The 27,104-nt window shown below is 38.8% G+C and overlaps 1 protein-coding gene across 6 annotated transcripts in view; it reads right to left on the bottom strand.

Moving 5' to 3' along the window:
- Positions 1-18,631, bottom strand: part of EEFSEC (eukaryotic elongation factor, selenocysteine-tRNA specific) — a 223,086-nt gene extending 204,455 nt beyond the window's left edge. For all 6 annotated transcript variants that reach the window (XR_012159786.1, XM_073351382.1, XM_073351381.1 and 3 more), the window contains exon 1: positions 18,291-18,631. Coding sequence is in view for 5 of the 6 variants with exons in the window: in XM_073351382.1 (XP_073207483.1) it covers positions 18,291-18,597 (307 nt within the window). In the remaining variant the exon portion in view is untranslated. The remainder of the gene's footprint in view (positions 1-18,290) is intronic.
- Between the last annotated feature and the right edge of the window lie 8,473 nt (positions 18,632-27,104).

Genomic DNA, 27,104 nt, shown 5'->3' with positions numbered 1-27,104 from the left:
GCTTCAATTTATACACGTTGGGAAACCACAGACCACTCAAGGTCAACATATAAGAATCGTAAAAGAACATTTTTCATACATATCCCTAACAAAAAAAAATTAAACAGAAAATAATGTGAGGTGGTGACTTGACCTATAAAATTTGATTGTTGATTAAATCCCTACTCCACAATTCTATAGCATAGTTCAAAAACTCCATAGAAACTCTCATTCACTACTAAATTCTAAAGGTTTTTAGAATAATTTCTATAGAATTCTGTTTTATGCTGGTTAAATTTTATAATATTTTTCCATAATATGTGTATGAACAACTTCGAACAAAATTAGAGGAAGTTACTTAAGAGCAATACTAAAGGGTCTGCAGGGGGCCGGGGGGGTAAAAGGGTGTTTTACATGGTTCTGGTCCCAGGCCTAATTTATGTATGCCAGTCTGTTTGTGACTAGCAATATCTATTGGTTATATAAAATATCAATCAAGATCAAAATCCTCAGCAAGGTCAAAATTGTGGCTTTGACTAAGGAAGATCTTTGAAAGGTGAAAGTACTTTGGGACTTTCATCTCTCTCCCCACCTACTGTCTTCTATGAGTTCTACTTTTAGTTTATAATCAAGGAAACTTCTCCTCCCCCAAATTTAAATTTGGGCACTAAAACAGGGGTTGGCAACATCCCCAGAGAACTGAAAAACTGCACAGAAGACAAAGTCTACTCAAGATACACATTGTTTTGCCAAGTACAAGTGTTTAACTCTAAGGAATGCTGGCATTGCTCAAGTTATTTGATGGGAAAACACAGTAAATAGACAAACCGAAGAGTCCTAGATAAGCAGGGAAATAATATGGAGTGTAAACAAACAATACTCATTATGCAAAGTATTTTATACTTCAAATTTAGAATTTCAGTGTTTACAACTGAGTAACACTGAAACACCAGGATGTTTCAAGGCTTGGAGAATACACCACCAGTGGACACATTCAGCCTCCCTAGTCTATGAATCTTAAACATCACAACTGGAAGTAAAGCACCCAAAACCCAACCAATTATCCAGAAGACACACTTCACAGGCTAAAGTGACCACCAAGACGTTATTCCTCAGGTGAATTTGAAGAGAAAAAGTGTCCTAGAAAACAAGACAGATATAAATAAGAATCAAAACTACACCAAGAATTCCCAGAGGATACATACTTCACTCTTTATAAGAACCCACTCACAGATACTTTACTTCTGCAATATATTTGCATATCTTTAACTGTCACTTTTCATATTTCATTATTTTCCCCTTTTACAAAAACTCAGATTTACAGAGAACAATGAGATTCTAAATTAAACAAGTTTTGAGGCTAAACAGATAAAATTCTAGACCAACAGATGGAAGGATTTTTTCATAGAATATAAATTTAATTTAAAATGAACACATTCTTTTTGTTTTAATACCTAAAAGCTCTAGTCAGGCTACCAAGTGATGGAGTCCACTGGTAATGAGTTAAAGAATAAGCCATGTTACAGTAATAATGCAACTGAACTACACTGGGGAAATTCTGAAATTGAAGACAGACAGGCAACTTATTTTAGGCTCAGAAATTATTTTTTTGTTAAAATAGAAGCTTTCAAAAACTTTTATATAACTGTTTTCATGAATGGTTTCAGAGTAGCAGCCGTGTTAGTCTGTATCCGCAAAAAGAAAAGGAGTACTAGTGGCACCTTAGAGACTAACAAATTTATTGGAGCATAAGCTTTCGTGAGCTACAGCTCACGTCATCGGATGCATTCAGTGGAAAATACAATGAGGAGATTTATATACACACAGAACATGAAAAAATGCCTGTTATCATACACACTGTAAGGAGAGTGATCACTTAAGCTGAGCTATTTCCAGCAGGAGACCCGGGGGGACCCAACATTTCAGTTGAGGCAGGTTTGTTTAGGTTTAGAGAGAACAGACAAAAATTCCCATATAGTATTAAACAGAACACCACTAGACTGTACTGTATAAAAAGAAGACAATTAAATAGTCTAGAAACTGAAAGTGAAACTGACATTACTGGCCAGTCTAGTTAAGAAGCCCAAAGCTAAGTGGATGTAAAAAATTAGACAGGTATTATCTAAATTAGATTTCTATTTTTTCCACATTTAATAGAGTGGTGTCAACAAAAGGTTAGGATTTTTTAAAATATATTTATTTTTATCTGACAGATTCGTTAAGCAAAAGAAAAATGCTAACCAAAAAAGAAAAAACCCACTCTGTCACAAGCCTGTTCAGTTGGTAACTGATTTGTTTTTTAAAAATAATACACTTCGAAGCTGAGAAAAATAACCACAAAGAAAGTTATATGTACAACAGGAAGATTCATTTTTCTCCACAAGGACTGGCATTAGCGATTCTGCTGGGCCAAGTGAAACTGAATCACAGCACCCCACAGAAAGTCTGAGAAGGGAGACTTTAGCAAGAGTTTTACCAGCAAAATGACAGCATAGGAATGTCCACTTCTCACAAAAGATAGTAAAAGAAATCTATCCCCTCTGTGCCAGCATCAGGCAGGCAAAGAACCTACTAACATCACTGAAATAGAATAAACCAGAGGCCCAGAATATGAGTTTTTGTGCGGTTAAACCTGTAAACAGCTTGGCTATTTAAAATTTAAGGAAACAAGAGTATGTCCCATCCCCCGCACAAAAAAAGGATCATTATTCAAGACCATGAAACTACTCGCTTTGTGAACATGGGAATACATTGGATTGACCACAAAATTCCAACAATTTGTAAACTTCAACACCTGCCTGCCATACAGTTTTCTTGCACTGGTGGAGGAAGGTGTATTGTATGTCCATTATGTTTAGCTGACCAAAATAAAAAATTCAAGATATGGATCTCAAGGTTTTTCAAAAGCTCCTTCTAGAATAAGTCTGGTACATTTTAGATTCTCTCCAAAGAAACAGGTGAGATTTTGATTAAAAAACCACTAACAAGGCAATGCCCCATTTACTTGAATATTCTTGCATAATAATAGATTTCAGACAAAGAGATCTGCTGAAATTGTTAAGCATGGGCCAAATTCAATAAACCAACAACATTCCCGAACTGCAAATTCTTCACTGAGATAAACTTATGTATAATTGAAGAGTACTAATCACTTTTTAATGAAATGCTGAAGCAACAAAGTGAGCACACGACCTTGAAGATGAAAGACCAAGCAGTGGTTTAAATTTAGTTTTTTGGTTGCTGGGAGTTAGTGGGTTGCAGAGGAGAGAGAGATGTTACAGCTCAGTCATTTAAACTATTTCAAAATAAATACACTATCTCCATACAGCAGCAAAACAGACAAATTTCTGAATTTAATTTACTTTTGGAAAATTAGTCGGTTGATTATTTTATCTGCTGTGAGGCAAAGTAATGTTTGCCACCTATCTTTTACTATATTAGCTCTTGAGATTTCACCAGGATGGTTTACATATAATGTTCTATATCATATGACAAATTCTTATGGTTGTGCTATTTCAGCTGAATTACCTTGGCTGCTTTGTGTGTGTGCACGTGCGCACATGCAATGCTCTGCATTTGACCCCTAAAATTTAGTTTAAGTAGTTCTGCAAACACCACCCCTACTCTTACCTCCTCCCCCAACACAGCATCTCACATTTCTCATTCACTGAAGGCATTTTGTCCTCTTTGGAAGTGGCAACTAGGCATATGGAAAGTTTAGCAGGGACTGGATAAGAAATAAATTCTATTCAGTTGTTGTTGTTTTTTTTTTTAATAAATAACACAAAGTCTCCCGCAGTACCCACCCCCTCAAAAAATCAAATCCAAGACATATAAGAGTTAAGGACTGTCAATTCCATCTGCTTAGGAATCCTGGGAACTGTTATAGCCCACTGTGTGAATACATACATTGGCAGCACACATTCTATGAAATTGTTTTCAAATAAAGGGGGAGGTGTTTTGCATTTTTTTTTTAAGTTCAGTACACCTTAGGCACTACAATAAAATAAATAAATAATAAAAATCAGCAACACTATATTATAGACTAATGACAATCATTTCCTAAATTTTTCAAAATGCCACTGCATAAATCCAAAAGGGGTCTGCAAAAAGACTTATTGCTATATTTGCAAACTTTAAAAGGATATTGTCCACTTTTTAAAAATCAGTGTCTGAATTTTTTTTAACCTAAACGTTAACTGTAACAATCCTAAGATTACACATAGAACTATTTTTCTCTAATTTTTCAGTTTGTTCAATTTATTTCATTCATTTCACAGAACTTTTTATTATCTCACAGTTTCCCCCATACAGTCAGCCAGCTTCCCTGGTTTGTGTGGGTCTTAATGTGACTGAAAAATAACAAAATTAGGAACAGAAGGGGACAGGTGCAGTAGCCAAAACAACTATTTTTTTAAGTTGACTAGAGTTCAAGAGAACAGTGCTCCTTTAAAAGCAAGTAAGGGTTGTATTTTATTTTGTTGGGAGGTATCTAATTTGGGAGTGGATATCTAATTTCAAAGGAAAATTAAAGCTGAATCTCCATATTCTAACTTTTACTCAGGAACAGCAGTTTGCTTGGGTTTTTTTTTAAAAGAGTCAAGAGCTTACACTTTTGAAAATACGGTAAAACCTCAGAGTTACGTGTGGACCAGGTAAAGGAAAGAGTAAGCACAATTACAGATATACGGTTAAAGTGTTGATAACTCATGATTTTACTATAGGTCTTGTAATAATGCCCTAGTTCCTGGAGATGTGAATATAAGCAAATCTCAGCTTTTATTTAAAAACAAGTTTCTAGTCCCCATGGTTGCAGAGAAAAGCATGAAAATTTGATCCCAGTGTACTGTAAAGACTCAAAAACCAAAAGGCAGACAAAAAAATCCAAAACATTTTTTTAAACTTCTAATTTTGTGGGGTCTGACTCATGATTATTGAATGTTTGGCACTGGCAATATCACAGTTATGCAGATACTCAGGCATGTATACGTATATCATGATCACTTTAAGTGTTTATTTTCTTAGTGAAAACACAAAGATGTACGTTGTATTATCGGGGGGAGGTTTTTTTCATGCTCTAAAAAAACTTCAGCTACTTGGTGGAAGTGGAGGAGGGAACAGTCTAATAAATCCAAAAACTACAATATTGTCAGACATAGGCCAAACTTGTGTGCCCAAAGTTAGTCACCTAAATAAGCAGTATTATTTTCAGAAATGTTAAGCACTTGTCACTCCCACTGAAATCAGTGGAAGATACTGAAGCTCAGTGCCTTTGGGGAAAAAATATCAAGTCACTTAAGTAAGTGTCTAAATACAGACTTGGGTACTTAGTTTGAAGTATCCAAAGTTTGGATGTTTTTCCCTTAATCCCTAGTGAAATCTGTGAGTCAAAATCCTTTGACATGATCTAGAAATAATTTAAAAATCATATAGTATTCATGCATTCTATATGATTTCTCAGTAAATGTTCAGAGTATGCATATATCAAGAGAGCCATAGTTAGCTATGCATTATCAATATGTTGAATGTGATAAAGTTAGTTTAAAAAAAATGCAGTGTTTATCTGAATCGCAATTCACAAAATGAAATAAGTGTTACACTGTTCAATGTGTAATCACAGATTTTCCCCTCATACTGCCATAAAAACAAGGAAATCAATGCAAAAAGTTAATCTTATTTGTAGTTTAAAAACAAAAAAAAAAGTCAGAAAATTCAAAGATAAAATTCCCAGAGTAACTGTTACTTAACCACACTGTATACATACATTAAGGCAGAAATGTAGTATAAGTCAGGATCTTATCCCACAAGGAGATGAGAATCTTCAATTCGCACGGACTTTGCAGGGTTGGGCTAATTAACTCTACAAAATACTATACTACATGTGCTTAAGAAGACCAAATTATAGTTGTTGTAGGAAGCAAAACTTAATTTTTGACAACTGTTTAAATTCTTCACTGTAACAATGCATCAGAGATTTCTGTATCAATTATGGTTTCCATTAATATATGCATTCAAAACAGTAAAGTATTTTCTCTACTCCACAACTGCTGCCTCCAACCAAGGCACTGTAACTCTGGTGTAATCTTGCAAGATACTGAGTAACTCCAGTGAATACTGAAAACAAAGAGTTGACAGCACTCACATTTCATAAGAAGCACTTAGCATTTTGCAGTTATCAGGCCTTTACTATGGGCACAGCACCCAGCAAACTTTCTTGTAATACCACACTGATTCCTGTTAAATACCCCATTACATAACTGTACCACCTTGGGACATTACTCTTTCCCCACTCCATTCACAATAAACCTATCCTATTCCACATCCACTTGCTTCTTCCTCCACTTTTGCTCAGACTGTGCTCTGATCGTTTACTGTCATCACCTCTATCACTACCCTTCCACTGAATGGAATCAATAATCCAGTAATGATTTATATCTTATAACAGCATGTAAACCCAAAGCAGACTGAGGCATGCCTCTATTATTTTATATATACGATTTTCTTAAGCCACGCTTTAAATCATTTCAACATACTAGAATGTGAAGGTGGATAACCACTGCCAGAACACCACATAGAATCCCCTAAAGTCAACCGCAGGTTCAGGTAATCGTGACCTCATTTTTACAACATAAATGCATAATTTCCGTACCGGTCTTTGATGACGGGACCACAGACTTGAAAAGAGGAAACAATTACAGTCATTAGAATTTCACCCAAGCATGAGATTTAATCTCGGGGCATGGACTTGCCAATGGCTGTGGGGGTCTCAATGGAGACAAAATTGCTCTGTAGGGGAAAAAACCCCACCAATGATGACATTAGTCAGCAAGAGAGACTGGGCTTTGTCTTCTGTCCAGCGTAACAGCAAAGTACAAGGAATCTATTTTCCCTGCCCCCTCTTCTTAATCACAAAAAAATACAATAATTTTGTTTCTTTGCAAAGCAGCTTTTGCATACTCTGGAAACTTTCTTTCCAGTGTGATAATGCTGACTGCAGTAGCAGGAAGGGAAGGGGGTGGTGGCTTTTTATAACAAAAGTAGACTTTAAGAATGAATACGTATCTGGGACAAAAAGTCATTTCTCCCCTGCCCACCCAGCTCAATTTAAATTGGACGATGTTATTAAAAACATCAATCTCTTACATTTCCCTAGCTTTTTTCCATCTCAGAAGTTCTCAAAGCACTTTTCAAATTTTATACATGCAGGAATCACTTCACTATTGAAATATGGCCACCTGGTACACAACACATTGCACAGCACTGGGAGAAGGAGAAACTTTAAGCAAACAAATCAAGGTAAACGCCTGCTCTTATGAAAAAAGTGCCACAAGATCCACACAGAGCAGACACAATCTCAGCTTTTATTTCTTGATTGCCAAAGATGTGCTGGTTACTGCACAACACATAACAGGAAGGCTGAAAAGCATGCCATCGAAGAAAAAGAAGCCTGAACATGCCAGGAAGTCCATAGGAAGGAATAACTTGGGACTTCAGGGGTGGGTGAAGAAGTGTCAAGATTCACTTTTTCCACAATGCCAAGAAGTGGATAAAAAGACAAAAAAAATTCAAGTTTTGTACAAAAACAAAACACACCTCAACAAACAGTTAGCTGATGGAAACTCATCTCTTTCAGAAAAAAATTGATGGGAAGTTGACCCTACTAGGATTCAAATGCAAGTATTTCAAATCTGATGCTTATACCCCTGAGAAACCCCTCTCCCCAAATACAAAAGCATGCTCAACACCACTATTTTTAAAACTTTCCTCTTTCATCTATTCCTTTTCCTTCACTATTCACCTACTCTTCTTGTGTTGTCACATTCACACATATATAGGAGTTTGTCTGGTCACAACCACCCCGATGCTGGTAATGCTGATAATTATTATCTAATGCAGAACTAGTCAGGTTGGTTTTGAAACAGAGATCATAATTCAAATTGGGAGCTGACACTAATCATTTGATGTTCACTTGACGAGATTAGATAGGCTGTGCAAGAACATTTTGGTAGAAGTACTGATAAGAAGATGGGAAATAAGAATTATTGGTATTTACTCTGCCTGCAATGCTTATGGAAGCTAACTGTTTAAAGGGAGCACTTCAAAATGGCTATTTAATCTGAATTTTACAGAAAGCACTGAAAACATTTTCTAACAGAATGCACAGTATCTTTCTCATCATATCTATCCTATGGGTTGTTCAAATCTTTCTTTGCAGGAATTCTCACTCAGTTTTGCTCCATTATGAGCTGTGACCCACAGTACATAATGCATTCAAGAATCCAGCTGGAAATTACCACTGAAGAACATCTGTCCTTGCTCTTCAGCTTGCCAGGCCTGCCTCAGGGATCCAAGATAGAAAACAACTAGCTGCCACACACAAAAACAACTTTTTATTCTATTTATGGGCTTTAACTCCAATGGAAATTTGGGAGTTTGAGTTTGTTTTCTTTATTAGATGACATTTTTGGAAGACATGTTGCACATCTTATTTAGAACTATGCTCTCTTATTTTACCATCCATGATCTTGTTTAAAAAATAAGCACTTCTAACAAAGGATACCATGAGGAGACATGATTATTTGTAAGGCTAAAAAAAAAAAAAATCCACCACACAGGAGGAAAGGAGAAACACACTCAGGAAAGTAGGCCCATGCCTTCTCCAAGTGAAACTAGTCGCACTTGTATACAAAATCCCAACTTGTTTTCTAATAAAAGTACTGTATCATATAGACTATAACTATATCTAGCAGCTTCTAATTGAGGGCAGTCTCCAAACCAAGCTACAGGATGTCTGTGCATGAATACAGCAGAAACTTGCTAATTCACAATGATGACTGGGAGACTATTGTGAATTACTAAATTGTGCTGTTTAGCAAATGAACACATTCACCACCACCAAAAATGCAACATTGAAAAATGTATTTGTTAATTTGTTTTGATAACTGCAATTATTAAAATATTTTATATTGTAAATAAAATGTACTAGATTTTAAGAAAGGAACAAGCTCTTAACATAAGACATCACTATATTGTTGTTTATCTTAACAGCACCTACTAGATAAAAATCTTGATCACTGCCCCAAACTGCCTACAAACTAATTTCAGACAAGCAGCTAAAAGGGGCAGGGGTGACAGATTATGTAGTTATTCTGTGAATGCTAGTACACAGCATGATGGAACAAAGAAATTTTGTTTTTTAACTCAACAGAATGAATGAACAAGTAGCAGTCTTAGTTGGCAAGTCTATAGTGCTTGGTTATTAAATGTTTCCTGAGAAGTTTTGTATTTTTGTGGCAAATAGCAAAGTGTGGTTTTGCTGTACATCAGCAAGTATGTACAAACACACAAAACAGCTCTTGATTAGTAGTAGCACATCTGACATGTAAACCAGAGAAAGTAATTTAATAAAACCACTCGTTTAGAATTTACATTTAAGATGTACATCAAATCATAACAGAAACCACAACTTCAAAATCAAGATGTGCAGTATATTGAGATTAATTGTGCAATGCTCATTTTATATATATAATCATATTTCTGATAGTGTTCCATCTATACCCAGAAAAGCATGTGATTACACAGTATAACTCCAAAGATCAAGAGTTGCTGGTCTTATCCTTTGTCATATCCATAAACCCTTAAAAAATAAGGAAAAATCTTCTGGATTTACTCTCTACTATTATTTCCAAGTTAAAGCACAGAGTTTAGGATTTTGTTGGATCTGTAACTCCTCATAGGAAAACCATAAACTCCAAGTCTATAAACTGACAGCAACAGACTTCAGACCATAAGACCTGCATGCACACAAAACTGGTCAGATAGTCAAACCAAGGTATTTTATATACATACATTAAAATTAAAATGAAACTAATGCACAACAAAATTTTATGTTCGAACACTGAAATTATGATACAATTGAAAACACCAGGCAAATTCCATGTCAAGGCCACTGCTCTATTTTTAAAATCTCCCACTATACCAGTGTAACAGAGAGGCCTCGTGATTATCCCAACCCTCATGTTGCAATTCCTAGGCAACACAGGAGGAGTTTGGAATGGACTTAGGAGTAACAACATGCAATTTCCTTGCTTTTGCTTATTTGTTATATGACCTTAAGGTAAAAATGCAGGTGTGCACGTGTTAATACCCAGTACCAGGGTTTCCACATCTTTAATTCATTTATGAGTCAAGTCAGATAGTATTTACGTAAACATAAAAAACCCACACACAACATTTGACCCTTTTTTGGGGGGAGGGTGGGGTGGGAAGAATCCTCACAATCACATTGCTTTTAATTGAAAAGCAGTTGTTTTGCCTCAGTTATAGATGCTACTTAGCCTCTGCCATGTAATGTACAAGACAACAGACCAAACTGCTTACTGTTTAAGAAGTACAAACACTATCAAGGTCCTAGACATCAACATGTCTACAAAGACATCTAAAGAAGAATGAATCATTGGAGGGAGGGGGGAGAAGAGTTAGGCTATGTTTGAGTTCTGAGTGACTATGGACCCTATGCATTGTCTCATTTTAAAATTGGGGTCACTACATTTAGGCTGACCCTATACATTTATCATAAAGATCCTGCATTGCAAGCAAACACTGCCCTCTTGTGCACTATAATGTCCAGTAGAGAAGGCTACATTTTGTTTCTTTTTAAAAGCAAGCAACAGTTTTATACCAGCAACCTCCTTTACCTCTTCTTTATACATTCATATCTGTACTCAAAAACCAAACAAACCATACACTTTGTTTCATTTAAAAATTCAGTAAAGTTACTCCTCCAAGTTGTCATACAAATGTTAGGCACTAGAAGAATACTGTAAAATTATTTTTTTTAATCTAAATTTTAGTTTTGAGAGAGAAGGGATTTAGTTTAAAAAATAAAGTTGAAACTGTATTAGACAGTTTTTGGAGTACAACTATATTGCACATGTAAGCCATTTATACACATGCTGGATATAAGAACCTTGGTGTGCGTTTCAGAAAACACTTAAAGTACTAGCAACTTAAAAGAAATGTTTGAACCCTTTCAGACCAGTAGAATATTTCAAAAGTTCCAACCACTATGCAGCTTCAGAAAATAAACTACCCCTCCCTCACCCAGAGTCCTAGGTCTTCCATTTTATACTTTCACACCACCCACAAGGCTCATTACAACCACTACCCTCAACTCAAGCTGGTGGCCAAGGGTCCTCCCAGAGCTTACCGCACTGCTTGTTTAACTGACCAGAATGGTTGCTATGGAGCAATGAAAGGCACTCTTTTCAACAAGGAAGAACACGCTGCTCCCATAGCATTCCTAACCTCTACAAGTCCAAGGAGCAAACGGCCTACTTTCAAATTTAGGTCTCTCACATGGCTTGGGAAGAACTCTGCCATTAGGCTACCGGAGTAACACCCTCTGGCATATGTGCAAATGTAATCAGAAATACTCATTTAGACAAGAGAAAGCTTTTACGACAGCTACACAGAACTACTTTCCCTGTTCACTAACTGGACTTTTATGTAACAGTATTCAAACAGCCAATCTCATTATAACAGTCGGTGGAGAGTTACAATTAAGTCCTGTTCCACACTAAGCCGGGGTAAAAAATATGGTAGATGGATTGCAGCACATGCAAGTAGATTTAGGACAATCTGCTCAGTAACTATAACAAACTTATTACATGGACATTTGTACTATTATTAAAAAAAAAGCTAAAAACAATATTGAGTATGTATTCTTAAAAGGAGCATCTTTCCCTCCCAAGCAGGCTCTAGTTCCCCTGATGGGGGTAGCAGATCCACCCTATTTTCCCTCCTAAAATACTCCCACTGAAGGCCAATTGTTCCAGCCTCTATCATCTTGAGGAAGTACTACTGGATAGCTCTTTCAGGGTGCATCAGTGCCACACCTTACTCTGCCAAACAGCAGTCTGCTAAAGGGGATGCCGTAGAGCAGCAAAGGCTCGCCTTCCTTTCCTGGTCTTCATCCCCATAGGGACTGAGCATCTTTTGCTATCTTTGCAGCCCATATGGTCTCCGCTCCCTATGGAGCATGTGTGAGAACAGTAGAACCAGAGATCAAATCTTTGATGATAGCAGTCTTGCAAAATTCTACTTGTCCATTAATCTGCAGTAAAACAGGTATCAATTTTATCATCATCAAAGATGGGCAAGTAGATTTTGTACTAATAGGTCAGCATATTTTCACTGCAATTTTGCAAGGTTGGTGTACCTTATGTGCATAGATATTAATTATATCTTACAACAAACTAATCAAAATAAACATTTTGTAACAACAACAACAAAAGTACTACTACATTAATCTTACAAATAATCTCTAGCTGACCAAATCTGAACCTTGGTACCAGGCCCATGTTTCCCTTGATCTCCCTAGACTATTTTCACTGCAGTCATTTGCATCTGCAAGACATGCTTTTGCTATGCTCATTTCCCCGTCCCCAAGCTCTTGTGAGAGTTCAAAAGTCCTGGCCCCTTCAGTGTATCAGGTATGAATTAATACCCTTCCTTAAGAGAACACAGCAGCAAAGTGGAAACAGACACTTGCAAGGCAGGCTTTTTTGAAAGGAACTTTGAAAGGGACAAATGGTGACAATGAACCTCTGGTTATGCAGTAAACAGGTCAAAGGTTCAGACAGGCATAAGGATTATGAAACTACAAGTTTGTCAAAATTTCCCCTGCAGGTTTAGACAACCAGGGTCAAGCAGTAACTTTCTGATTAAAACTCTTTAAGACTACTCTGTCCTTTAAACTTCAGAGGAAAAAAAACCAACAAAATCTATTTTTTAAAATGTTCTTTGAGAAGTCATCTCAGTTCATTCAAAATCAAGTAGATAAAGGGCATCTGAAAACTACTTACCTAAAATAAACAATTCACTATCCCTCACTGTATGCATGCAGGGTTAAAGGGGAGCTAGGGTGAGGTAATCATGTTCTTCTGTGTTAGTGTGCTGACCCTTTGTAGGGCATGAAATTAACCAACAGCAAATAAGAAATCTGCTACTGGTTAAACTACATTGCTACACAAAGTGGTCTTAAAATGAAATATGAGGATTGAATGTCTTCTGGAAGATTAACTTCTGTAACCTCTCTGCAGGTTTCCCCTACTGCTGAACTCATTTGAAAAACCATTCAGCACCTTACCGGATGCATAGGCCTTTTAGAGTACAACACACACGTACAAGTCCCACTCCTTTGAGGAAGATAATGACAGCTTCATGAAAATCTATAAAGCTCATTGTCAATACCAAAACAAAATCTCAAAACAAGCAGCAGCATCACACAGACTCGCCCACATGGAGTAAAATCCCTCAACAGCCTAAACCTGCGTATTAACCTTTAAAAAAATCACTCCATATCCCACCACCACGTCTGTCAAATGGCATAGCCTCAGTATTGAAAACAAGCATGAGCTGGTCAAGGAGAGAGTGAATTACTCCTGGAATTACCCTCTCATTCCAGTCACAGGGCCCTTTTGCTGTATGTGAACCTGGCAAGGAAATAGATGCTGCAATTATAGAGAAAAACAGACAACGTGTAAAATGACAGAGAATTGCTCAATTACTTATGTGAGATGGAATTTTAGTCATGTAATTGTGATGAGCTTTTTGCTGTTTCTGATACAAGCTAAAGAATGCACCTCAAGACTAAGTTTTTCAGGGCTTTGATTCTTTGTTTAGTAACCCTCATCTACTGCAAATTACCCTATATGCTTTTCCAGTGCTACACGAATAAAAAAAGAGACCATTATCAAGCATCTTTACCACTAAGTGGCCAAACAGCAGTGGTGGTCTTGGTTATATGACAAGCAACCTTCCCACTACAGAAAAAAAAGTGGAACTATACAAATCAGTCTTATTGTAAGCAAAAATCAGTTTTAACCATATTCATGTACTGTTTTCAAAAGTAAAGGCTAAGCAGTGATTGTACAATGACTGAGCACGTAATTGTAGCAGCCATTCTGTGCTCAACAACTCAAAGGCAGCCTAAGACTTTACTGCTCATAGGGGAGCCCTGACAAGCATATCATTTGTCTCCCTTCTCTGTCATATATAACTGTGTGTTGTAATGTAGATGTGAAGTTCCACTTTTACCATGACACCCACAAGAAGTATGTCAAAGCCATTTTTAAAATATATATTTAAACTGTGCATTTTAATATATACTGAATCCCGTGCATGTCTTCACAGAGTAATAACATGACCATATTGCTGTAACTCACCTAGCATCCTCAAACTATTGTATTTGTTGCCTTTTAGTTCCACCACTGTCTGAAATTAGATAGTAATTTTTTTTCAGTGCAGAGATTATTTCTTATTTATAATGTGAGGCACCTAGCACACAAGTGGGCACTGGAAGATAAGTTATAACACTTGCAGCTGCACTATACAGGAGAATAATGAAACTAAGTGAAATCCATGGTATATTCCTCAGCATGCAGTTACTCAGAATGCCTTACCACTTCACTGCTGGTGTCTATGGTCTGAGAACAAACTGATATTGTTGGGGCATAAGTGAAATTAAGAACTAAAAAGTAATTAAGAAGTCTAACTGGAAAAAGTTATACCCACCATTTCATTCCAACCTTGACTATAACCTTCCAGCTAAAAGCTTAAGAATGCAACATGACTGGAATTAACGTTTTCTATTCCTAGCATGTAGGTAAAATATTCTTTGATTTAAAACTTGATATGTTTTGCTCTCAAGGGCAAGCTTTATAAGAAGAAAGATGCAACCACACAGAATGAAATATGACTTCCATCTTCCATTTTTCTTCTTATTTGGTTACTGCTCAAATATTCTGCATTCATTTAAACCAAGGTTTCATCTCCAGTGACACTTCTTTTATGTTGTCATGAAAAGTATTTGCAAGGTCAACACTACCCTGCATAACAGGAGGAATAGGCAAGAATACAGGATTCAGCTATGAAAACTCCCTTTCAAATAATTAACAAGATACAACATGATTTTAAAGGATGGGTTGTTTCAATCATCCCTTTAAAGAGGAGCTGCCACCCAGAGAAAACTTTCAAATAGAATATACTAAATAATAAAACAAATAATATTTTGGGCCCACATAACACCTTTCATCTAGGAATCTCTACATAGTTTACAAACAGTAAGCTTCGCAACCTCCATGTGAGATTATTGTCTGTAGAATGGGTATAACAATATCTATATCTATTTACCTGTCCTATGTCTGATGTATTTAAAGATATTTGCATTTAAACTGGTCTTTTCTGCTCCTACCTAATCCTACAGTGAGGTCATTTTTTGAAGTATATGATGTTTTATAAAGCACTCGCACAAAAGTACCTTAGTATTTCCAACTATCATGATTTTATAACAAGTCTCACAATAGTCAATGTTTTACTTAAAGCATGGAGTCCCACACTTACAAGAGAATCTCAGCTTTAATTTAAAAAAAAAAAATAAGTCACTACGCTCCATGGCTGGAGGGAAAAGATGGAAAGATTGAACTCTAAAGGCACAACACTAAAGGCAGATAAAAACAAACAAAAATGTATTATTTTTAAAATCTCAGGATTTGGTGGCCTGATTTCTGAACAGATGGAATTGGCAATACTGGTACCTATGGACTGAACCATTTTAAACATGGATTACAAAATTAATCAGGTGTTATTTGGGCCCAGATCCACTAGGGTTACGCACAGGTCAGATTACAGAAATTGTAATTGTTATATTTGGCCAATATTGACAGTCGGGATCAAACAATCACAGTTTCTTTTAAAAACCAATAGAAAAGAAACAAATGACAACTCCATGCTATCAATTAATAGGTAAGGGAGTGTGATTTTCAAACTCTGCACAGATTATGAAAACTATTTTTTTCTAGTGCCCTCCTAAGTATTCCTCCCAGAGATAACAGTTCCAGAGAAAGTTTGGCTCTCTCAGATCTTAGTAGTTTCCCCACAGAGAGCAAAACCTAAACAAAAGTTTCTACACAGAGACCTCAACAAGAACTGTCCTGTTCACAAGAACAACTTAGTTCCCTATAAAGTAAATAATCAGTATTTCTGTAAATTATCAGGCACCTTTGCTGTGAAACAAAGCACAACTGTGGGCTAAATGCAGCCAATAGTCGCCCTCCCCCTGTAACTGCAGAATAACAAAACAGCTGAACTGAACTGCAGAGGGTTTTACTGCTGATGAACTCAAGCAATAAATAATTTCTATTCATCTATCCAGGATGATATACATACAAGTCGGTATTATGGTTGTGCTCATCACTGGCATCATTTGCAAGTAGCACATCTGTCAAAAAAGTGTTTTTCCAGTGGACTACACGAAATTAGTTGGTAGGTCCCAATCCAGCTCCCAGGAAACGGGTGACCACGTCGTAAAACTGCCCCACTAACTGGTTCTCTGTCTGGCAATTTGAAAAGAGACTAAGGACAGAAAAGGCATGAGAAATGTACTAATCTCCCCTCTAAAGAAGGTCCCTATAGATTAGCAATAAGGATCATCAACTGGGTCACTGTGTGATAAGCTAGCACTACGGCTGCTCATGTTGTACCTTAGATCCATAGAATAGCAGTCTTCAGGGCTGGCACCTTTCATGAGCACTAAAATCACTTTTTAAAAGTGTGTATGTTTGTTTTTAGGGGGTTCCTTTTTCATATGCTAGCATCACCTTGCCACATAATTGAGTGATTCCTCAGGACAGAATATTTTGTTCCTGTGCCAATTTCTTTTAAAAGCTTTGTGTCTCAAAGAGCATCAACTTAAGATGCATAACTATGTAACATGAAACAAGAGATTAAAAAACACACCAATATTTACAAATATTAAAGGAACAACAATATACAAGAAAATATAGAAACAGCTAAACAATACATGCAAAAATAAACCTAACACTAATCTAAACCTCAAAAGAACTTCTCTCCAGCACTTACTGATAAATGTTTGGGTTTACAATAATCTGGATCTTTGAAAAAAGAAAAGGAGTACTTGTGGCACCTTAGAGACTAACAAATTTATTTGAGCATAAGCTTTCGTGAGCTACAGCTCACTTCATTGGATGCTGTAGCTCACGAAAGCTTATGCTCAAATAAATCGGTTAGTCTCTAAGGTGCCACAAGTACTCCTTTTCTTTTCGCAGATACAGACTAACACGACTGCTACTCTGAAACCTGGATCTTTTGAGTAATTTCAACCACAAACTTCCAAATCAGGTTTTCTTCAATATGCTTTTGCATCACTGAAGTTCTACAATGGTTAGAAGATGCAGTGATCTCAAATTCCTTTACTTCAGAGTTCACTCACTGAGCTGAAGTCAAAATCCCCCAAAAAACAATGTGAGTTTATTTTAAAATGTGCTGCTGGAATAAGTCAGTCTCCTTTACCTCAAATTTGCTTTCAAGGAAAACATTTTAAAATAACTGAAATGTACACAGTATTTCTAACACTATAGTCTGACAAATGTTAAGAACATCTCAATCTAGGTAGGAGTTTTGCATCTGAATTTCTAGCAAGTTATATATGAACACTTCAGCAGCAGGACTGCCAACCTCTGACAATTTAAATGAGGGAGAGTTCAAGAAATTTGAGAGAGAAATTGTAACTATGTCCATGAATATTCTCACATCCTTTCCATCAATAAAGAAACGTTTAAAAAACAAACACATTACTATAAACAAAACTGACTGGTTTACATGCAGTTTTTGTATCAATAAAAATATTTTGGTTAGGGGTGTGAATTTTTACAGAAAGTTATACCAATATGAACCCTGGTGTGGAGTAGTTACATCAGTGTGAACTTGTCTTTAGCATAGCTTATTCCTTTTCCACTACAGGAATAAGCTCTTTTGACTCCACATAAGGCAGGGCTAAACTTTTGCTAGCATAGTAACATTGGTTAGGGGTGTCACTTTTCATGATATTGTTATACTGGCAAAAGCCCTAGTATAGACAGTTATAACAACAAAAACGTAATTTTGCTGGTATAAACCATGTCTCCACTAGAAGGATTTGGCACCTGTTTAGGTAGTTTTAACCCTTCCCTCCCCTGGCAGGAGGCAACTCCCAGCTCTTCAAACCCTCCCACCGCACACAAGACAAACTTTACTTTTTTACATTTCCAGCTCCCCCCACCCGACCCGCTCTCTGCATCCTCGGAAAGGATACCCACGTGTACACAGTGGAGGCGAGACCCCCAAACACACACACACAGGATTCACTTCTCCCTACAGAGCAGATCCCCTGACACGGGCGGGGGAGAAGCCCCCGCCCCTCCAGAGTCACAATCTCGCTCAGGGGCCTGTCGCGCCCCCCCCGCGCTTACCGCCAATGATGGTCCGGATGAGGGAGGCGTGTCCCGGACAGTCCACCAGGGTGAGCTGGAGCTCGCCGGGGCCGGGGCCCAGGTGCGGCGGCAGCGGGGTGCGGAGGCAGGAGAAGCCCAGGTCCAGGGTGATGCCCCGAGCGCGGCTCTGCGGGGCCCGGTCGAAGGCGGCGGTGGAACCGGTCGTGCTGAGCGCCCGGGCCAACGCTGTCTTGCCGCTGTCGATGTGCCCCAGGACCCCCACGTTCACATTCAGCCTCCGGGGGGCGCTGGGCCCCGGGGCAGCGACAGCCGCGGAACCGGCCATGACTACCCTGTTCCCTTCGCACACCCCCGGTCCGTTCCCAATAGCGCCCCGCGGCAACACGGATTCCGCGGCAACCGTTCCGGGCTCTCTCCGCGTTCCGCCCTCTCTGGGGAGAAAGGGAACGTCTGGCACCCGGGCGGCAGTTGGGGTCACCCACATTAGCTACATGACAGGGTCCGGGGCTGGCTCAGGATATGTCCCGCAGAGAGCAGAGGGAGCCCAGGGTTTGTTCTTTGCTAAAGCTGACAGTGGTCTGAGCTCTGTACCGGACTCAGAAAACCTGGCTGCTGCTCCACAGAGTTTGCAATCAAAACCAAACAACTCCCAGAAGAACTCATGGGGAACCTCCAATACACTATAAGTATTACACCTACGTGCAAAATACATACCCACAACCTGTAGAGACACAGTATACATTGCACACAATACACACCTGTATATACACAGATCCACACAATGCATACAGCAGCATGAACACATGCACACAACACAGTACAAATCTGAAAGGCTGTTAGGAGGGTGCCACAAAAAACAAAATCAGACTCATGGTTAGTGGTGTAAACAACGCACATCTATGATAATAAAAATAAATAAATAACAGGCCCAGGACTCATCCATATTCTCTGTATTCATTTGTACGTTAAATCCCCAGCATCAACCTTTCATATTTGTCTCTTGGATTATTAGCCCTCCAGGGCAGGAATTGTCTCATGTTTTTATGGCACCAAGCACACTGTGCTGGACTCTTTGGACACTACCATTGTATCAATGCTTTTTAATAACAGCAGCATTAACATCCTCTACTCCAGGGGCTGCCCAAATGCTTCAAGCAGCTGTTTCTTCTCTGTGTTAGATAGTACCACTACCTCCCATTCAATTGTTCATGCTCTATCCTGCAGCGATGACTGAGCTACATTCATAAAGTTTGGAGCAAGCTCTATTGTGTTTTATAATGTATAAAACTGAATGGGAGGCGAGTCATGCTAGTGCACCAAGACCGGCCAGAGAAACTCATCATTAAGGTAGAGAAGGGAAGTTAAGAGTACCAGATACCAATGCCTCCAGGGAATTATTTATAATAATCCCTTGGGTGCTGAAATTCTTTCATAATTTAAATTTTCTTTCATCATACACCCGTGCTAATGTGTTACTACAAGACTGTTGATGGGAACTGAGCTGCACACATTGATTTGCTATCTAAACTATTTTTAAAGAACCTCTCACTGTGATGTATCTAAGAGTCTCAGGCTGATGACATTTAATGCTTTTTTTTTTTAAGAATAAAATATGGATAGATTTGTTTTGAAAAAAATCCATATTTTGAAAAAAAGCAAGCCAATTTTTGAGCAAATCAATCTCACCAGACTCCTTTTATTCTGTATTACTCATTTGTGGATTTTTACAAAGGTTCCTAGTGGAAAATAATTTATATAGAATGTATCTTACTTAACTGGTTAGAAACATACCTGTAAGCAGTCAAGAGTAAACAGTGATGAGAAGTTCTCCATACAGCACTTCACAAAAGAAAATAAACTTCCCGCATGAAGGAAAAGGGCTGGATAAGCATCCAAAATACAGTATGTCAAAGAAAAGAGACCAACGTATCCCCTGTGTAAGTCCATGACAGAGATACCCCTTGGCAAGATGTCCTCTGTTTTTCTTTGCAAGTATTTCTCACCTCAGCCCTGACAAACGCACTACACCAAACACATCGTAGAGAATATTTATTCATAACGAGTAGTGTAAGTGTAAGTGTAGGTGTAAGGAACCTACAGAAAGCTCATAACTTGTCAAGACTCAATCATTGCAAGATGTGTATATGGGTAATATTTAAGGAATATTGTATTGATACTGAAAGTGTGCTTTATGGACTTGGAGTAGAAATTAGTCACCAGGACGTAATGTGTCTTGGGGATGCCCATTTGAGCAAGGAGTTGTCACCACTCCCTAGTCAGCGGTGAGGTAATGTGCGGTTCTATTGTCTACCCTTGCCATAACCCAGAACGGTCAATGGAAAACCATCAAAGAATTGCAAACACTCACAATGCTTGCAGGTGAAAAGGAACATTATAGAAGGCAGGAGAGCACCCTGGCTATGAATAAAGACAAAAGATTGTTTCAGTATAATAGAGTGTAGAGAAAGGTATTCTGTACCATTCACTGAGAAAACCCATTAGGGAGCAAGGAGCTTTCATGAATGTGTGGATCCTCATTTCTGTGAAATCAGTCAGCTGTTCAACAAACTGAATTTGGGGAGAAAGCCTATCTTAGTATATAGGAAAGGTAACTTGATAAGTGTGGACCCACATTTGTGTTTTATAAGCAGTTGTTTCCACCACTTCCTCTCATGTCTAGTTACGTCTTTATTTTCTTTTTTGTTTTATTAGAAGTGCTCACAAATGCTGTGGGAGCAATGGTTTAAGGAAAAACTGGGGTACACTGCACTGTTGGGTGCAGAGGATCTGGAACCTCTGTGAAAAGCCAGTGTCAGGGGATGGATATCACAGGAGAAAGGGAGTTGAGGATTAGGATGCACCTATTATTAACACGCAAGGCCAAGTTAGGGCTTGCACAGCCCACAGGAGAGTGCCTGAATGGCTGAACAGGTGGTGGTGTTAGGGATCTGACATCCAGCTACCACACAAAAAACTCCCTCTCACTGGAGACAAGGGATAACAAGCTGACACACAGCACTGGATATGCTGAGAACTGTCAAAAAGTCCTTTGCCTTCAATGAAGTTACAGAAGGTATGTTGGTACCAGTATGTTTAACATAATAAAAGATCCACAAATGTATTTCCAAATGACAATGTATCTGAATCATGTAATGACTGAAAATGAGAAGTATGTTAATGTTCTGAAATGATGGAAGATGGCAACAAATTGAATAAATCAGTCAACTTTAGGACTATATGTCAAAGACATCTCATTTCACAAGTTTCTAAGTAAACTGGCCTTACGTGATATACTGCTATTACCTCTGTGTTACAGGATTTTTCCAATATTCTGCACATTTTTTCCAAGAGAAGCAATATCAGTTACATTTAAACTACCTTATGCAATAATACACATTGTTAATAATAATACTTAGCAGTTAATAGTGCTTTATAAGTTCAAAGTGATGTAAAACATTAATTGATTGATTAAGTCTTACAACAGCATTATGCCCATATTACAAATGGGAAAACTGAGGAAAATATGTGAAGTGACTTGCCCAAGGTCATATATGGCAAGACTGAGATTTAAATTTAGAATTTTGACTCACAACTGTATGCTTATTCTTCCAGAGCACATTGCCTCATATTTTTAATATTATATATTTCCTTTCATCCAAAGATCTTATGATGCTTTACAAAATTAGGTAAAAATCAGCTCTATTTTATGGGTACAAAGAATTTAAGTGACTTGCCAAGGTCACACAATGATTCAGTGGCAGAGTCAGGAACCGAAGACAGTCCCAGTCCCCTGCTCGATTTATGAGAGACCATCGCCTCCCTAGAGAAAATAAACAAACAATCTCACACAGGCCAGTAAAGGCAGTGAGCCTGGTTATTCAGTATACTCAAAGAAATAGCCCTTGCTCCCATTGCCATCAATGGGAGTTTTGACAAGGGAGCTGGATTAGGCATAATATGTCACATTTCTAACCAAGTGCCCAAGTGTTGAATTGTTTTATGTCAAATCATCATTCTTCAAAGCTCACATACACTTTACTACCCTGAACTCCTCAACCAATCAATACATACATTCATACACACACACACACACATAATTAACTGCAAATGTACATCTATCCCCATAAGGATACAAGAAAAATGCTTGTATAATTCACACAGATATATTACTAGATCACATTACACACCATTCATATTATAAATATACTGTATACTTCATATTAGTATTAATGATAAGACTTCTGTGGATTTACAATTTTATTTGAATTACTATGCAAGAGACATGCATTTCTGTTTCATCTTCAACTTTTATTATCTTAAAGGTGACCTGCAAAGGAATAAAACATGGATTTGTGCTCCCTTTTGCTTCCTTGAGATGTATAACTACAGCTTGAAACTTTCCAGGGGTTTTTTTTGTTTGTTTGTTTGTTAGGGGAGGCAGTGTTTTCTTCCATTTGTTTTTACATAAGAAATTTAAGTTGTCAGGATATTATGCTACAATGCTCAGAGTTATGCTAGATGCCTCAAAGTACTTATACATTGCATGAAGTCCCTGCCTCAAACAGTTTGCAGAATTGGGGCCTTCGACCATAAAGTGCCTCAAAGAGGTAGGTCCCTTTGCAGGATGAGGGTCTAAAATAAAACCTATTTTTCCTAGAAAACTATTATATTTATGATGTCACAGATACCAAGGATGTGAAACCTGGTGAATTGAGAAAGGAATGATTTTTATTCATATTATTTTAAAAAATATCTTTTTCCCCCTTTTGGTTTTACTATCTCAAATCCCTTAGAAAGAGTTAGAAGAAAAGATACCTTTGTTAAAGATTCAACAGCCTCCTTTGATGAAGGGTTGAGGAAACTCCCAATCCAATTCTCTCCAAAAGAGACCTCTAGCAATATGGTAAACAAGGCTTTATATTCCTGATATTTCGTTAGAAAATAAACTTCCAGCCTTCTCTATATAATATAAAGAAACAAATGATGGCATAAACGCATTTTTGCTCCCCTGAATATAATATCTCCTTTTCTACGCTGAATTCTTGCTTCAGAAGTGTTCACTTTGTTTGCTAAAGTTTTCCAAGACTCATGGGAGAGAAGGTAGGAAGTCAGACTTTTGGGAAGGGCTAAATGTGTAAAGGTCATTCTCTTCTCTCACACACATACACATACACATTCTTTCTCTCCAAAAATAATACACTATTTGACAGTTTCCGGATTTGGCATGTCCCACTGAAATTTGAAAACTTATGTGAAACTAGGCCATGTCCTGTAACCTCAAACATTTAGTCTAAGAAAACAGCTCTCAAGTCTCCAGCTCCCACCTCAGGTATCACATGACGTCTGTACCAAAGAGGAGACCTATAGGAGGGCTGGGGGTGGAGGGCAGAAGAGAAACTGAAGTGAAATCAGTTTGTTAAACCTGGGGAATAACAAATCAGACTATGTGAACGGAAGGTATTATTTTTCTGGTTAAATGATTAGTGAAATATTGGATTATGCTCAAAGCGTTTATAATGTGAGAGGGACAGCAAGGTCTCAAAACCGTCTCAAATTCTGCTAAAAAACACCACTGATATAGAGGAAAGAGATGAATGACGCATGCTTAACATCTAGAGTGAATTTAACCTCCTCCACTTTCTCCTAAAATAAATGCCTTGTTCAGCCAAGGTCAAGAAATTCGTGTTAAGTTCAATATTTCTCATGTTGATGTATCATAACAACACATGCTCATTCACATCAGACATCAGTTACAACAGATCCCCTAAGCTGTTTAAGTTCAGCCTTAAGACTTTACTGTAGTACCACTTTTACTCTGCCCTTTCTGAGGAACATACAATTAATCCTGTGTGGTCTGACCAGCTGTGAGTCTTTGGCTCAGTTTTCCCCCCATAGAAATTGTCTCCATTTTAAAAAGAACAAATACAGTGCAATACTCAAAACAAAGACAACACAAAATTAAATAAAACAGGTCAATCCCTTCTCATCTTGTGGATGAGAGTCATCCTGTTGAAGTTATAGGTCTATTCAGATGACCAAGAGGTGGAAGAGTTAGCTACACCAAGTAAAAAATTGTGGTGGTCGCTTGACCTAAATTTTGCTGCATATGGCAAAAACCAAGATGACTTTAGTTTAATTAATGTACTCTCTACAGGTAGTCATTGAAATTCAATCCTCAGCGTGGGATGGAGTTTTATCCACTGAACAGAGCAGAGCAGAGCAACCAAAACTCCTGTGTTCTATTCTCAGATCTGCCATTGACTCACTGTATTGCCTTAGGCCAGTGGTTCCCAAACTTTAACAGTCCGTGAACCCCTTTCACTAAATTGTGCAATCTCATGAACCCCCTCCTAAAAATAAATATTTCCAGGGATTTAAGTTTAAATTTCCTCCGCATTCCGTGGGGCTCCTGCTGCTGGACCCAGTTGACCGCCCCGGTCAACTGAGCTCGGGCTACAGGTCCCACTGCCCACCAGGGCTCCGGCTGCCCCCACTGCCCAGCCCCACTCTCCCTGGGGCTCAGGCTGCCAGCCCCACACGAAGCGCTGGGGTTCAAGCTGCCGGCTCACCCACTGACAGGAGCAGGGTTCGGGCTGCCAGCCCCAACTGCCTGGCCCCGCTCTCCCTGGTGCTCTGACTGCCAGCCCCGCAACCGGGTCCCGCCTGCTGCCTCCAATGCCCAGGGTCCTCTGGCCGCCATTAGTGAAATTTTTCTGGCGAACCCCTGTAACGTTCTACAAACCCCCAGGGGTTTGCGAACCCCAGTTTGGGAACCACTGCCTTAGGCAAACAATTTAACCTCTCTGTGTGTCCATATACAAAAGAGAGATAATAATGTCTATCTCACAGGGATTGTTATGTATTGTTTAAAAAGCTTCTCAGGATCCTACAGAAGTAGAATATTGTTATCCACCCTCTGGCTCCATATTAAAAAATTAATGTTGATTTTCCCCAAAAAATGTTTGCACACTACCACAGAGAAATAAGTAAGTGATTGTCAGGTGTTATACAATAGATTACTCAAACTATCCCCTGCAGTTTCAGAAGGGATATCAGGTTTTATATGTTGATTGGGCAGATTTTAGTACAAGCTAAAAATTGATATATGGTTCACTCACTGGTTCTTTCTGGTTTCTCCATTGATAAGATTTTACCTATAGCCTTGACTTCCTGTTAGTTATGTCATTGTCTTTAAAACTCTTAGAGAACTTGATGATTGGTTTCCCAGAACTGCAAGATGCTTGAAACAGGACTATACCAGCTAATAACATTTTACTCCTGGGGGAATTCTGCACCACTGTGTATGTGCAGAATTTATGTCCCCCACAGATTTCCTTGCTTCCCCGCAGAAAAATGATTTTCTGAGGTGGAAGCAAGGGGAAGCCACAAGAGTGGCCATCTGACCCTCCCCAGCAGTATGTTTTGGGTGCCTGGGGCAGTTGGCAGAGAGGTAAATCACTGTGGGGCGGGGGCAGGAGTGGGGAAGACCTGGCTGGTGGCTCCTACCCTGTGCCAGACTCAGCTGCTAGTCTGGTTGGGCTGGGGAGGATGGAACTGCCTCTTCCCCTGCACAGCATCTAGGGCTAGGTCAGACAAACCCCCAGATTTCTCCCCAGGCTGCAGGAAACTCTGCAAACTCACACACACACACACCCCGCCCCGCCCCCATTGCTCCTCAGCTGCAGGGGAGGGATCACTGTACAGGGAGCTGATCCCCCATCCACCCAACCTCCATGCATCCAGACCCCCTCATATCCAGACCCTCCTGCCGAGCTCACCTCCTGCACTCAGACCTCCCCCCCGCCAAGCCCCACTCCCCCTGCACCTGAATCATCCTGATGAGTCACCCAAATCCCCAGCCCACCGAGACCCAACCAGCTGCACCTGGATCTCCGACCTCACTAAGCCCCACTCCCCTAGCATCTGGACCCCCACGCTGAACCCCCAACACCCAGACCCCCATGCGGAGCTCTGTCCCTCCCCACATCCAGATCCTCCCCCCAACTAAGCTCCAACCACCTTCACCTGGACCCCCCTGCATTACTTGTAAAAGGGGAGGGGAAAGCTGAACTGGAGATATCACTTTATTTACCAGGTAATGTCCCTTGCACATCATCATGCTATTTAAAATATTACAAATTTCTCTAGTGTTTGGTATTTTAAATATACAGAACACCAAAGTAGTTTAAGATTATAAAGCTTTCCTATTTTTCTAGTATTTTAAATAGTCACAAAATACTCAAAAACTGCTACAATAAATAGTAGCAGACCATAACAGGATAGTTACATTTTAGGACCCTGCATAGGAATGCAAAGTTCTTTTGCTGAGTCATCCTACATAAAGATGCAGGGTAGTTTTTGTACAGTTAGAGTGACAGGTGCATCTTGTTAGGTACAGCCAGAATACAAGATGTGTATAGAATATAGCTCTGCAAAGCAAAGAAGTGAGGTAAAGGAAATTCCAGGGTCACTCCAAAAACCAGCCATATGCGGGATGGAAGGAATCTTATTTTGATTATAAGTAATGTCAAACCCCATAAAGGGGGTATGCTTATGTATATACAGAGTATGTATATTGTTCAGAGCCATATCAGAACTCAGCTGCTTACACAAACACTTTGTATAGAAAAACTACTTTTTCATGTACACGGCTAATACGGGTTTCAGAGTAGCAGCTGTGTTAGTCTGTATCTGCAAAAAGAAAAGGAGGACTTGTGGCACCTTAGAGACTAACCAATTTATTTGAGCATAAGCTTTCGTGAGCTACAGCTCACTTCATCGGATGCTGTAGCTCACGCTCAAATAAATTGGTTAGTCTCTAAGGTGCCACAA

Source organism: Lepidochelys kempii, chromosome 7 (genome assembly GCF_965140265.1).
Source record: "Lepidochelys kempii isolate rLepKem1 chromosome 7, rLepKem1.hap2, whole genome shotgun sequence".
Taxonomy (NCBI): domain Eukaryota; kingdom Metazoa; phylum Chordata; order Testudines; family Cheloniidae; genus Lepidochelys; species Lepidochelys kempii.
Note: the sequence above shows the minus strand (reverse complement) of the source record. Positions and strands in the feature narration are given on the sequence as shown.